The 13,936-nt window shown below is 43.4% G+C and overlaps 1 protein-coding gene across 2 annotated transcripts; it reads right to left on the bottom strand.

Moving 5' to 3' along the window:
• Nucleotides 1–1,025: 1,025 nt before the first annotated feature.
• Nucleotides 1,026–13,908, bottom strand: zgc:152774 (uncharacterized protein LOC553526 homolog). Of its 2 annotated transcripts, none has more exons than XM_035650085.2 (17): nucleotides 11,802–13,908; nucleotides 11,614–11,686; nucleotides 9,728–9,860; nucleotides 9,143–9,363; nucleotides 8,494–8,641; nucleotides 7,548–7,701; nucleotides 6,913–7,041; nucleotides 6,571–6,690; nucleotides 6,344–6,447; nucleotides 5,484–5,615; nucleotides 5,015–5,131; nucleotides 4,508–4,585; nucleotides 3,924–3,963; nucleotides 3,431–3,813; nucleotides 2,583–3,060; nucleotides 2,276–2,394; nucleotides 1,026–1,678 (listed from the first exon to the last, which is right to left on the bottom strand). In XM_035650085.2, the coding sequence occupies exons 1-17, from the start codon at nucleotides 11,865–11,867 to the stop codon at nucleotides 1,522–1,524; spliced, it is 2,652 nt and encodes an 883-aa protein (XP_035505978.2). In that variant the 5' UTR covers nucleotides 11,868–13,908; the 3' UTR covers nucleotides 1,026–1,521. The 2 variants fall into 2 exon arrangements, with proteins under 2 accessions (XP_035505978.2, XP_035505980.2); XM_035650087.2 differs by having other exon boundaries at nucleotides 11,829–13,908.
• Between the last annotated feature and the right edge of the window lie 28 nt (nucleotides 13,909–13,936).

Raw genomic sequence — 13,936 nt, 5'->3', positions numbered from 1 at the left:
AGTGCCCGGGTCTGGTGCGCGGGTCTGGTGGTGCGCGGGTCTGGTGCCCGGGTCTGGTGCTCGGGTCTGGTGCGCGGGTCTGGTGCCCGGGTCTGGTGCGCGGGTCTGGTGCCCGGGTCTGGTGCGCGGGTCTGGTGCTCGGGTCTGGTGCGCGGGTCTGGTGGTGCTCGGGTCTGGTGCCCGGGTCTGGTGCTCGGGTCTGGTGCGCGGGTCTGGTGGTGCTCGGGTCTGGTGCCCTGGTCTGGTGCGCGGGTCTGGTGCGCGGGTCTGGTGCTCCTGCTGCGGGCGGCGACATTTAAAGGCAGGGGGTGTCACTCTGTGACGGGCAACTGGACTGTTGCACATGTGGGGGCGTGTGGTGGTGGTGTGTGTGTGTCACTACAAACAGTGATCACAAACCAAAAAAATACAACCATGTAAATGTAAAAAAAAAATCAAATGAAACGAGGATGAGGATTTCGGAGGAACCGTTTATATGCATTTATTGTTCGAAAGAACCATAGAAAAAACATAAATTGCATAGTACAGTATGAACCCCCTTTTTTTTTCAAACAAAGCATCACATAATAGTCACATGTATAAAATAAGAAATGGAAATATGGATCGAAACACATTTAAAAACACAAACATTTTATACCATTTGCCATCAATAACTTTTATTTGATGCTTGTCTGCTTGTAAAAAATAAATAACAATGTCTCATACTGTATCATGAATATATACATATGTATATAAAAGGAGACCTCGGGGTTATCTGGAAATCTGAGATACTCAGTAAAGGTCTTCTCCATAAGAGATGAAAAGTAATGACACAGCTCCTTGTAAAACATTTTAGAATATATAGAATAGTACAAATTATTGTTTAAGAGTAATAATTATGTTAATTCCTAAATAATGTGTTCCGTCTTTTACAAATATACAATTTCAGAGGTTTACCACCACCTTGTGGCAAATATACAACAGAACTACCTCATTTTCACTGCGGTGATGAGAAGTTTGAAAATAAAGAGGCCGTTTACAGTAAATGGTTTCAGTGTTTTAATGCAAACGTAAATTGTCTTGTTTATAAAATAGTATGTGAACAAATCTATAAAAAACAGCATCAGATGAACATTCGCATTAATATAAAATAAGCTTAATTTAATAGAAAACCATATAAAAACAGAGGGAGAACAAATGCAAGAGGAGCTCCATATATATATGTATAGTATTTCTTTAACAGATATTTGTATACAAAGAATTGTATACTAATATCAGTATTGGTGCAGTGCTATTTTACAGCTACATGTAGCTTGAGGCACACTGAGCAACTATAAACTGCAGCACTTATTACTTATATTTAGGATATAAAGTTATTATATCAGAGAGATCATCCACAAGGACCAGTACCAGGACTACAATGTGAGAATGACATGACTTTCCAAGTGAACATTAAAGGATAACTATGCAAAGATTACTGCATATTTTTTATAGTTATTGAAAAAAAGAGAAATCTGTTGGATTTAAAAAAAACCAAACTGATCACAGTTTCAGTGAGTTGACCTCTAGGATCTGCTGCAGGATGTTGTCCACGTCGGGGGTCTCCAGGCTGATGTCAGTCAGATCTAGTTGGGGCAGGAGGGCCGTGAGAAGCACCACCAAGTTGTTACGGAGACCACGCAGATCCTCCTGTGCTGATCTGTTTGGAGAACAGTTTTCGTTATAAAAGCTGCAAAACCGAACAGGTTTCATTTCACATTTCAGTCACCCGGGTGAGAACATTACCTTTTATCCATGCGTCAACAAAAACAGAGAACAAGAACATGTAAATGAATGTAAAGGATATGAGAAGTGAGAATTTAAAAACAAAAGTAGAATGCTGGTAAAGACAGACACTGATTGATGTATCATTTCATTTGGTTCATTAGTCTGGTGAAAACTAAAACAAAATCGTCATCCTAAAAGTTACAGGAATTTTTTTTTTTAAATCAAGATTTTACACTGTATGTGTAGAGTAACAGATGTTAACATCTGGAAGGCAGTAGTTTGTCACCTGTGACTGAACAGAGATAGTGAATTATTTTACAGACGCAGAAATTGGACTTCAATATCGGTTGTCCACAACCCAAAGTCTTCAAACAAACGGCGTGGCTCAGTATTTCTGACCAGTGTCAACCATCATGAGCCAAACATAAAAACACAATTCAGTGAAAATGTGTGTACAAGATAATTTCCCTATATAAAGCCTCTGTGTATGCAACTGTACTGCATGTGTGCGTGTGGAGAACGTACACACCTGCTGCCTTCATAGGCCTCGCTGTCAGAGACTCTTGTCCGGCTCTGAGTGTCAGTTTTCTCCATCCTGGGTCTGTTCTGCTCGGGCTGCTCCCTCTGTCCACGTTCAGCTCTCTGACTCTGGACAAGCAACTTTCGGAGTTAAAAACTCATGCCCAGTTTTACAATGGACAAACCACATCAGAAACAGCGAGAACACTTCAGAGTTATTTTATTTTTTTAGAAAATATGGTTAGATTTTTGAATTTTTGTAAATTATCATTTTAATAATGAATCTAAGATATTGGATAGATATGAACCCTGCTGACCTCAGCCATGTCCGTCTGGCAGCCGACCTCTCTGCGAGCTGCTGCCACTTCTTTGGGCTTTTCAGCGCCGCAATCGGCAGTTGTCATCGGGCCTTGAGACGTCTTTAGACCTAGAAGCCTCCGTAGCCCCTGAGCCGCCTCCTCCAAACCAGCCAGTTTCTGAACTTCAGCCTCCCAGTTCATGACATTGAGAGGCAGTCGGCCCTGCGGCCCCTCTGCTGGACTCTGCGGGGAGACAAGCACGGTCTGGGCGGGGGGGAGTGAGGGGGTCCAGGTGAGGATGGTGGGTGTTTGCTGCGCTGCGTCGCCTGGTTTCTCCAATACGCCGCTGCTACCGTCCTGCTCGGTCTTCTCCAAGGAAAGTGTTTGTATCTGTGGAGTCATCTCGTCCGCCATGTTCTCTATGTCAGTCTTCTTTCTCTCACAGTTAAATAAAAATCCTGATGTGCTTTTGAGGTCAGTTTGTTCACGACCAGGGCTGTGTGAAAATCAACATGACATCTTAAATATACATCTTTTGTGTGCCTACATCCTTGAGACAGGTGACCACAACACTGAACATGTCACAAGTTTAATTTTGTTGTCAAAGTTATGTTATTATTGTGTGATAATGCAGCTGAAAACAAATACCCTGTATTTTTTACTGGCCTTTTACTGACATTCATTTATTTTCTAAAACAATAATAATTTGTTTCTTTTGTCTATAGTCACTAGCGATTAATTTATACTATTGTAACTGCATCACATCATTTTTAAACACCACCTGGAACTGTGTGGTTGCCTCTTTAGGGATTATAATTATTAGATTATTCGCAAGTGTGAAGATACAGCAGACCTACAACACTCACCTTAATGTGTCGGTGCTCTCTTCTCGCTCCATGTGCGTGTCTTTCTTTTCATCTGTCTCTCCACTTTCACCGCTCTGGGAATTTGCCTCTTTATCCACGCTCACCTGTCCGATTTGCATCTGGTCTTCGATGACTGTCTCTCTTGCGTCAGGCTTCTGTTGAGTGTGTGGGACTCCAGCCGTCATCCTGTTTTGTGTCTGTGCCTCGTTATTCGTGTGTGTGTCTGTGTGATGATCTGTTTGTGTCTGGTCACGTTCAAGTGTGTTTTCCTCTTTGTGGCATCGGTCGGGTGTGTGTGCAGACTGGTAGGTGGGATGAAAAGGCTCTGATGAACTACGCGAGAGGATTTGATGTTTGGCTTGCTGGTCCTGAGACTCACACACCTGCGACACACAACGGAACACATTTGAAATACAGGTCCAAAAGCGATAGGCAGAAGAGTGGTTCCTTTATCCATGAGAAAGTCTGAGTATAAGAAACATTTTTCACAGACCTCCAGTGATCTTTCTCGTTTTCTTCTTTTGGCATGCTCTCTGTAGGGAAATCAAAACAGAAGATAATCCATATATGTCATGGTTTAATTTCAAGAAAGTCAATGCATGGATCTTGATAAGATCCATGCATCTTCCTTATTTGTTTGTCTGCAGGAAAGCACAAAAACTACCAAACCGAATTCCATGAAAGTTTGTGGAGGGATGCGGCGCAATCCAGAGAAGAGCACATTACACTTTTTTTGATCTTTTGTTCTTTTAATTTGGCGAGTGATGGATTTAGCCTTGGAGGTCTCTGGAATTGTTCCAAGATGACATGCAGTACTGTGTGTCCCAGTTCTAATTGCAAAATAGAAAAATATTTTGTAAGTAATTATATTTATTTGACTTGACTTAGCTGTCATCCACATACTGTAAATGTTCTTTCTCTGATTCCCTCGCTCTTTGTGCTCTCAAACCCTTGACCTTTTCTTCTTCCCAATCCTCCACTTGGACACACATACACACATACAAACACACACACACACACACACACACACGTATGCCCATATACATTTCCCCACACAGACACAGCAGAGGACTTTACTGTTTCTTTTGGTTTTTCTGGTAGCTGGGTGTGAGCAGCTCCCCGCTCTCTTCTGCTTCCTCTGGTGCAGAGCAGCGTCTAAAAGACAAGGACACGTGACTCAGGAACTTCAACAGTTCTTGTAACAGCCTACACCACCACACACACTTTTTTTTGCCAATATGTTCAAAAAGGAGGCTCAAGTTCCAGCCCACAGCATACCTAACTGAATCCATACTACAGAAGTATGGATTCTGTAGAGGCTGTAGTTTCAAAATCAAGTGCTTAAATATCTACCAATCAGATGTGACTAAATAATAGTCACATGTAGGAAAATAAAGATTTACTATAAGTCATAATGCCCCATTAAAATGGAGTGGAGGATTACAATGGAGTGTGTTTCATCTCGGGTTCATCTCAACGGGATCAGTGTCAGACTTTGAAAACCCCAGAGGGAAACAGTGTTAAAATAACTGTGCCTGTTTTTGACAAAAACAATGCAGGAAATGAATCATTTCAAACGCACACCTGTAACGTGGATTGGGGTTCCGGCTGCAGTCCCAGCTTTCAGGAGCCACATCATAATGCTTTGCAGGGACGCTCCGCCACTTCAGACACTCTTCACACTGTAGCCACACGGGACCGCTGCAAACAGACACACAGCACATACAGTGGGATGACATTTCAATGGGTTATTAATTGAGATTCAACAACTCAAAGGTCTTGCTTACCCTCACCAAAAAACAAAATGGTTTACTAAATGTTAGTTGAATCTTCAACAAAGATTAGTGGAATATTACAAATACGCTGTAAACTCTCTGACTATCCAAATAAAGTGGAATCCTATTGCTTGTAAAAACCTGAAATAGTTTGCGTACACAGGCGCCAGATGGACCGGATGAACCACATTCTTCTTTAAGTAACAACATTCAAACTAAATGTGGTTTTCACACTTGCTGCTTAAAAAAAACACAAAACAACACCATTCAACACTAACTCATCAGCGGCAGGCTCATCTTTATTTTCTTCTCTAGAGTCGAGGGCCTGGAACTCGCGCTCTCTTGCCCTCTTCTTTGTCACCTCCTGCCAGTAGTCGTTGAGTTTTAGGCCCAAAGCACCGAGGGTGAGTCTTCAGAGGAGAAAAAGGAAAAGTTAATGAATTTTCTTTTAGAGGTTTTCCTTTATATCACACACAAGCTGTTTTCAGACACGAACTGCGGAAATTATCCGAAGAATTTTAATCCGGACATTTTCCAGAGTTTGTCGTTCACACAGCGGGACATTGTCTGAGCCAAACGTCTTCAAAACACCTGGAATCTTTTGGCGGGAACATTCAGGCGAAGGATGGCGCCTGGATAGAAGGCTGTGAATTTTCCAGAGATTTTCCTACTGTAATCTCACATGCTGACCGGAAATTTTACTTGGGAGCTGGTCGGAAAAGTTTCGGAAAATGTCCGGAGCAACATTTGCTGACATTTGCATTCCCACACACAGCCATACATAAAACTTCAGGACAATGTCATCAGTGAATGTCAGCTGCCACACAACTGCATAAGTGCAAATGCAGTAATTTTTCTTGACAGGTCTCTTTCACTGAAGAAAATGACTTAAAAAATACTGTGGCCATTATTTTTTTAAGTGACTCTGCTGCAAAGTATTCTCATCTTATGTGAAAGCACTTCCTGGAAAAGCTCGATGAGTCATTGGTGCAAACATAAGTTTGTAAATACAGTATGCAGCATTATTTTCTGCCTTTGTTTCCTGAAAGCCTCAAACTAAGCAGGTAACTCCACAGCTGTTAGCATAAAACCCCTCAGGGGTGTCTGACATTTTGTTGTGTGTGTGTGTATGCCCTACCTGTATTCTTTGGTGTACACAAAGTCTTGCTTGTTGTGAGCCGGTCTGAGAAAGTCACATTCGATGATACCGATGACGCCGACTCCTGCTCTTTGACCTGAAGCCTGTAGAAAATTACGGGTGTGAGATGTAGGAATGGGAAAATATCAGCTGTATTAATACTAAATATGGCGGAAAGCACTGCATTTGTCACGTGTTACGACATAGAGTAAAAACCTTTTCTTTACCTTCAGCTGGCAGCCTACTTTCTCATAGGCCTTAATGAGTCGATTCTTGTGGTACATCAGGATTCCATAGTGATATTTGTTTTTTGGATTCAGCCCAAAGGTCACTTTCACCTTCTCTTTCTGACAGACATTAGTTAAGGCTAGCAGTACTGGGAATTGGCAGGTTCCAGAATATTGCTCAAGTTATCAGTGCTGAACAGAACCAGAAGTTTGAAAACAGTTCCTGCATTTATCGAAACTAAAATCTGAATTGTAAGGAAGTTGGAAGCTGAGCAAAGAGCAAAAATACCAGGATAAAACTAAATCTGAGTTATTCTCCACATGCATATAGCGAAGGGATACACTGAAGTTGGGTTTGTACACGTCATGCTCAATGTGTGTCAGACTCTTGGACACCAGTTTGGCAATAATCTTCTTCCCCCTCACTATGATCTGTATCCTCGGCTTCAGGTATAAAACACTGAGGTAGGCCTGAGACAAAAAGAAACAGACAGAGAATTATTACACTAATTATCCTTTATCGTTCAATAAAAAGGAAGCTACAAACGAGTGGGATTAATCTCCTCTTCAACAAATTCTTCATCTCCGTGTGCCGAGGAAAGTTGTGTGACACGATCAAAAGCTCCAAAACAGCCACTTAATGGACCTTGTGGTGCTATTTCAGCCTCTCTTTTCAAGGTCATCAAGGAACTTCTCATCCCAGTGTTTAAGCAAACATGGACAAGAAGTCCTAAAAAATTGAAGAAAAAAAACATCCACATTTCCATGAATACTGGGCAGATCCTGTGATATGATCGAAAGCACAACAAAGGCTGATATTGTTTATACACCTTTTGGGTGATGTGGCAATAAATCAACTGCCTTTGATGCTAAAAAACAAAAGCAAATAGTGGTTCGTCCTCACTCTGTCACTAACGATGACTCTGTGGTCCTGTTGTAGTGATCTCACGGGGGATACGATTTACCCCTCGACTCACCCTGAGACTGTAGTGCGTGTCAGGGATGTTCTGCTCGGCTCTCAGGGATCCACTGCCCCTAAGCCCCTTCTTCAGCTCCTCGATGTGAATCTCAGGCAAACGAAAGTCACTCACGTCGGTGTCAAAGTCGATCTCCAGCCTGCCATCTTTGTCCCTTCAAGAGAAAGAACATCAAAGTGAGCAGTTGAAAATTACTCCAACACTGGCTCCAAAAATGTACATGGAGACATTTTCTATCTCCATGTACATTTTTTTTTTTTGATTTTACTGAAGAATGCAACAGGGAAAAGCGATGTCACTTCTTTATCCATTCTTTTGTTTGTATTTGAGTGTATGATTTGCATTAATTTGTCTAAAGGCATGCTTAAACAAAAGCCTAGTGTGGTCATGTACAGTATGTTTGCCTGTCTGTGTGCCTGTCTGTCTTTGCATACTCATCAATCAAGCACCTGAATTCAACACATCAAGAGGGGTCACTAACTTTTTGACCAGTGTGAAATAGTTAGTCTGGGGCTGTAGGAAGGGAACTTCTGAAGTCTGCCTTCCATCACTTCTGAAGTTCACAACATGTTTTATCATAGTTTTTACTATGTACAAACCACAAAGTGTAGAAATTAACATTTGTGACACACATCATGTTTAATAATGAGCAACAAAGGTGCAACACATTTACCTTTGGACAGAGCTACACTAGCTGTTTCCCTCTGCTCTCAGTTATTGTGCTAAGCTAAGCTCACTGTCTCCTGGCTGTAGCATCCTATTTACCAAACAGTCATGAGAGTGGTATTGGTCTTATATAACTTCAACAAAGCAAATTAGTTTATATCACAAGTTGTAAAACATAATTTTTTTTTATATCACAAAAAATGTGAACTATTAGTATGGAGGTGAAAAAAGAAATCTCTTTCAACCTTAATTCATCTTCACCAGATGTGCAATTTCTCACCTGCAGATGTTCCAGATTAATATCTTGGTGCCTTTTTTGGAGAGAATGGAGTCAAAGTGTGCGTGTATCTGCTCCTGGGAGCTGACGATAGAGTGCTTGAGGATGGCTGCCAGGCTGGCCTCCGAGTCCTCTGTCACCAGCAGCGACTGTAACACTGAGTTAAAGGACCCGAGTGTGTAGGATTTGGCGTTATCTAATGGTGAAGTTGCACAGTGCAAACAACTGAAAAAAAAACCCCAACACAATACAAAAAACACAAAAGGTTCTCTCTAGAGTCAGTGTGTGGTTTGTCTGTTCTGGGCTACTGTGGAAACATGGCAGGCATGGATGAGGTGCAGATATGAATGGCTCATTCTAAGGCGACAAAAAGAGGTAATTATACACTAATGAAAACATGATTATTAACATTAAATTCCATCTCTGACTGACAGTAATCATCAAGATAAAGGTTTTGATGCTTGATATGAGGAAGTTATGCTGATGATGAACAACACACACACACAGACACACACAGACACACACAGACACACACACACACACACACACACACACACACACACACACACACACACACACACACACACACACACACACACACACACTGCGTCTAATGATCTGAAATCTTTTCTCATTTTCTTGAGAAGGATATTGGTTTGTTGGTTGAAGGGGACGATGGGGACGATGACAGCCTGGGCCTTGATGTTTTCCAGGAAGGTCTGAGACAGCATGCCCACAGTCTGGCAGCCGCCGTTCTTGGTGAAGATGAGAGCGTCACGGCCCAGACGCATGGAGCCCGACTTGAAACCATTCCCATACAGGCCGATGGCCTGCTGACTGGCTTTACCCGAGCCCTTGTCTGTAAAACCAAAGCTGAACACAAACATGTTCATTCATCATTAATTGCATTTTTAAAGGATTAATGGATTTGAAAAAAAAATGCTTTGAATCAAGTTTATGCAACTGTAGTAGTCCATCAAACACCCTCAGCTCTCTGCGTGTTAAGTGTAGTCACCGGCTAATTTGTGCAAATTGTGTGGGTGTGCTTAGAATGTGTGTGTGCAGTGTGTGTGCAGTGTGAAATACCTGACATTGAATGTGGTTGAATATTGAGGAAAGGAACAATATCCCTGTGGATGACTACTTAGAAGAAAACATTTCTGATGCAACATAACTATTAATTAGTTTTTTTTTCTTCCATCTGCATGTTTACTTCATGTGAATGTGTGTGTCTCACCTGAGCATCTTATGCAGTTTGTTGGGGGTCATACCGCTGCCGTTATCAACGAACGTGAGGCAGAGGTGACCGGCTTCTTCAACTACATCTATCCAGATCTGTTTAGCAGATACACCAGGATCTAATGCGTTATCTAGGAAAATATGAGAGAACATTAAAACATCGACAATGGATGTTTACATACAAGAGATTGCATTTCCATCAGGCATTTGTCTATGCATGGCACATACAAACAGTCCAGGTGGTGTGACAGCTTTTCTTCTCATTGTGAGTGTGAGAGCTTCTAGATCATTGGGATGTTCAGATAACTCTGTGATGGGAGCCGGGATTTAAAATGGTTCGACTTCACACAGAGACATATTGAATCTCTTGACACTCAGTGTGTGTTGATGTTAAACTGATGTCAGTCAGTATAATCATCCTCATGATGTGCTCCCATACACCTCCAGCTGTTGGTGGATTGAAGCTCCACTTCATTCCCTCCTGCAGAAAATCATTCTTGTTTTTTTTCCGTCTCCCTCAATTCCATTTCAGCAGCAATTTCTCTCCTCTCATCCCCCCGACCGGTCGAGGCAGCTGTCCGCCCTGCACAGTCCAGTTCTGCCTGTGGTTTCTTCCTGGTTTCTGTTCTCCAGTGTCGCCTGTTGGGATTCTCTGTAATATATTAAGGTCTCGACCTTATCATGTAAAGTGCATTGGAAAAAGGTATGTTGTGATTTGTGTGCTCTTTTGTATATCGAATTGTAGTTCGCCACTGGATCCGACAAGCACACTGTGAGAGGAGGCTATACGATGTACACTACTACAGTGCAGGCATTGTTTGTTGTCCCAGGCTGTGTTTACCAAGAAAAACATTAGCCGCAGGTGTAATGACCTCAGTAGTATCTAGGCTATCAACAGTGCATCTGCATTGATACACTCCTCTTGTGGCTCCTGCTGAGAGCCAGCAGCCACCAGGAGATCAGCAGGTCTGAGCTGATGAGCGAACACCGAGTGGAGGAATGGCAGCACACACATATCAGCAGGTACTGAAGTCTCTTTAAACACAGTGACCTGTGAGCAACCGCTGTTTCCAGAGTTATTAGAATGTTTTTTTGGAAATACCATAACCAATTGCAAGGGGGTTGGATAAGGACAGAAAATGCAACAAGGCTTTTCAAAAACTATTCAACAACATAATCATCATCTGTCAACGGACGCTGACAGTCTCTTTTTGTGGTGTGTAAAGAGGAAGTCCCACACGCTCCAAATAGTTTGCGACACAAACGTCTGCTGAACAAAAAGTTCGCAGAAGAGAGAGTGCCCGAGAGGAAACCGTGAAAATGCACAAGCGGCTGCAGGTGCACGGGACGGGGGACATGGACAGGGACAGGAAGGGGGACAGGGACAGGAAGGGAAGGGGGACAGGGATGGGGACACGGACATGGACACGGGGACAGGGAGGGGGACACGGACAGGGAGGGGGACACGGACATGGACACGGGGACAGGGAGGGGGACACGGACAGGGAGGGGGACACGGACAGGGAGGGGGACACAGACAGGGAGGGGGACACGGACAGTGAGGGGGACACGGACAGGGAGGGGGACACAGACAGGGAGGGGGACACAGACAGGGAGGGGGACACGGACAGGGAGGGGGACACGGATGGGGACGGGGACCGGGAGGGGACACGGCACGGACGGAGACACGGATGGGGAGGGGGACAGGGACACGGACGGGGACAGGGATGGAAACACGGACGGGAAGGGGACACGGACGGGGACAGGGACACGGATGGAAACACGGACACGGATGGGAACAGGGAGGGGGACACGGATGGGAACAGGGAGGGGGACACGGACGGGGACAGGGAGGGGGACAACACGATGTACAACACAGCCTACCTACTAACTCCGCCACGGCGCTGAAGGGCCAGATGTGACTCGTCGAGTTGCTGTGCAGGAAGGAAGGACTCATCTGGAAGGGAAACAAACAGAGACCCAGTTAGAATCTCCCGTCGGACCTGTCAGTGTCAGTCTGCCGCGACAACAGCCGCCGCGCACCGGCTGCATCCCACACGGAGCAGACTCGCCTGGAAAGTTGAATTAAATATACGCACGGAACTCAGACGAATCCCATGGTCGCTTAACTTCGCCATGTTCTGTGACCGAGACTCGTCGCTCGCTTCGGCCACTTGTGAGTCCTGGAGCGCGCAGCAGGTGCACGCGCAACAGTGGGCGTGGCCTCTCTCTCTCTCTCTCAATTCTATTCTATTCTATTTTTCAGTTTTCAATTCAAAGAGCTGTCAGTCATTCACCGTCCCTCAGTTTGTGGCATGCTCAAACATATTGTGCAGCAACATTTGCTCTGTGTCCTTCTCCCATGAGCATCTCTCGTTTCGAGATGTCGTCCAGCTCTGTGAAATCTGACGTCACAGAGATTACATGCTGTATGCATCAAGAGAGAAGAAGAAGACAATTGGATAATGGTGTATTATATGAACTGCATGAAGGAGTTCAATATTTCAGCGTTGTTCAAAGTCTTCAATGTGTTCAATGTCTGGAATCAATGGGATCAGTTCATCAAAAAGATTCAAAGGATTTGTTCACTGAATAGTTCAGTGCTCCAGTAGAACTGTGTGTGTGTGTGTGTGACTTTATATATATTCTTCCTCATTATCCCCAGTTTCAACAATTGAAAGTTTGGCATTACTCTTGAACTTGCCCCAGAGGGGGACTGTCAAGCAAACAGCGTGTGTTGTCCTACAAGTGCTAATTGGTTATCTGATTTAAATTCTTAATGCTTTTGCTTTGTATTACTATGTATTATCTTATGTTATTCTTATATTCTTGTGTTGCCAAAGTGTTTCCATTTATTACATGTAGTTTTTTTCTGCACTGTGAGGAGGTAAAAACTTCCATTTTAATTTAGCTGCTTTATTTTAAGAATTTAGAGATCATTTATTTTTGAACGTTAAGACGATGGGATTACAGGATGTTCAGAATGCACAGGGGTTAAATGCTTTAGAGTTCATGAAAAGCGTTTTGGCCTTGGGCAGGAGCTGCTGGTCATGCCTGTCTCCGCCTCAGATGAACACATCGCATCCCCAGAACGCTCGGGAATGCTTTCCAGTAACCGCCCCGAGGGCAGACTGTGAAAGCAGACAATATGCAATCAGAAAACAAGCAAGCTCATCGGAAATTCATGTCTGGCAAGTTTTCAAACTGGATGCAGAAGAGATTATAGATTATGTATTAGGATGAAAACAACACAAACTTTTGTCTATATTGAACATACCCTTTAAACACTAAACTTTTGTATTTAATAACTCATCGAACCTCCTTTGTCAGCAGTAACCTCAAACAAGCTCGTCCAGTAGCGACTGATCAGACCTGTTCAACGTTCAGGAAGTAATTTACACTCATTTTCTTTTACAGAACCACTTGAGCTCACACATATTCTCAGGATGTCTGGTGTGAACGGCTCCCTTGAGGTCATTCCTCAGCATCTCTGTCGGGCCAAGCACTGGGTTCTGACTTGGCCACTCCATAAGTCGAAATGTCCTTCGTTCCAAAATCACCCTGGTAGTAGATTTGCTGCGATGCTTCGCGTCACCGTCCTGCTGCATCACCAAACTTCTACTGAGATTCTGCTGGTGGACAGTTGCTTTTCAAGACAACTTGATAAACTTGGTCATTCTCAGCAACGAGAGCAGCATCAAATCTCGATGCCCCCAGAACGTCGCTTCTGGGATGATGTTTTCACATTGGCCTACACAGTCCTTTTTTACGCCATTTGAAGAACAGGTTGTTCCTCCCCTAACAATGGAGCCAGAACAATCAGTCCACAAAACCTTTAGTCTGCAGTGTTTTGGAGTGTAAAGGTGCTCTTTGGCAAATGTCAGGCGCGCACTGATGTTTTTCGGAGAACAGATGTTTCCTCTGTGGGGTCCTGCCATTGACACGGGGCTTGTTTCATCTCCTGAACAGAAAAGTTATTGAGCTCTAAGGATTCCTTTAAGCGTTAAAGCTATTACTCTGGGATATAGGGAGAGTAGCCACAAAACTGAGTCGCCTCCATTTATGCTACAAATCTGAGGACAGATCAGTATCTAAACTCTTGTCAATACTGTCCACGTTCCCATGTTTAAATGAGCAATAACTAGTTTAATTTTAATATTAATGATAATATTATTATACTAGTACTACCTCTTTCAAATCAATCACT

The sequence above is a fragment of the Scophthalmus maximus genome, chromosome 9 (genome assembly GCF_022379125.1).
Source record: "Scophthalmus maximus strain ysfricsl-2021 chromosome 9, ASM2237912v1, whole genome shotgun sequence".
NCBI classification, from domain to species: domain Eukaryota; kingdom Metazoa; phylum Chordata; class Actinopteri; order Pleuronectiformes; family Scophthalmidae; genus Scophthalmus; species Scophthalmus maximus.
Note: the sequence above shows the minus strand (reverse complement) of the source record. Positions and strands in the feature narration are given on the sequence as shown.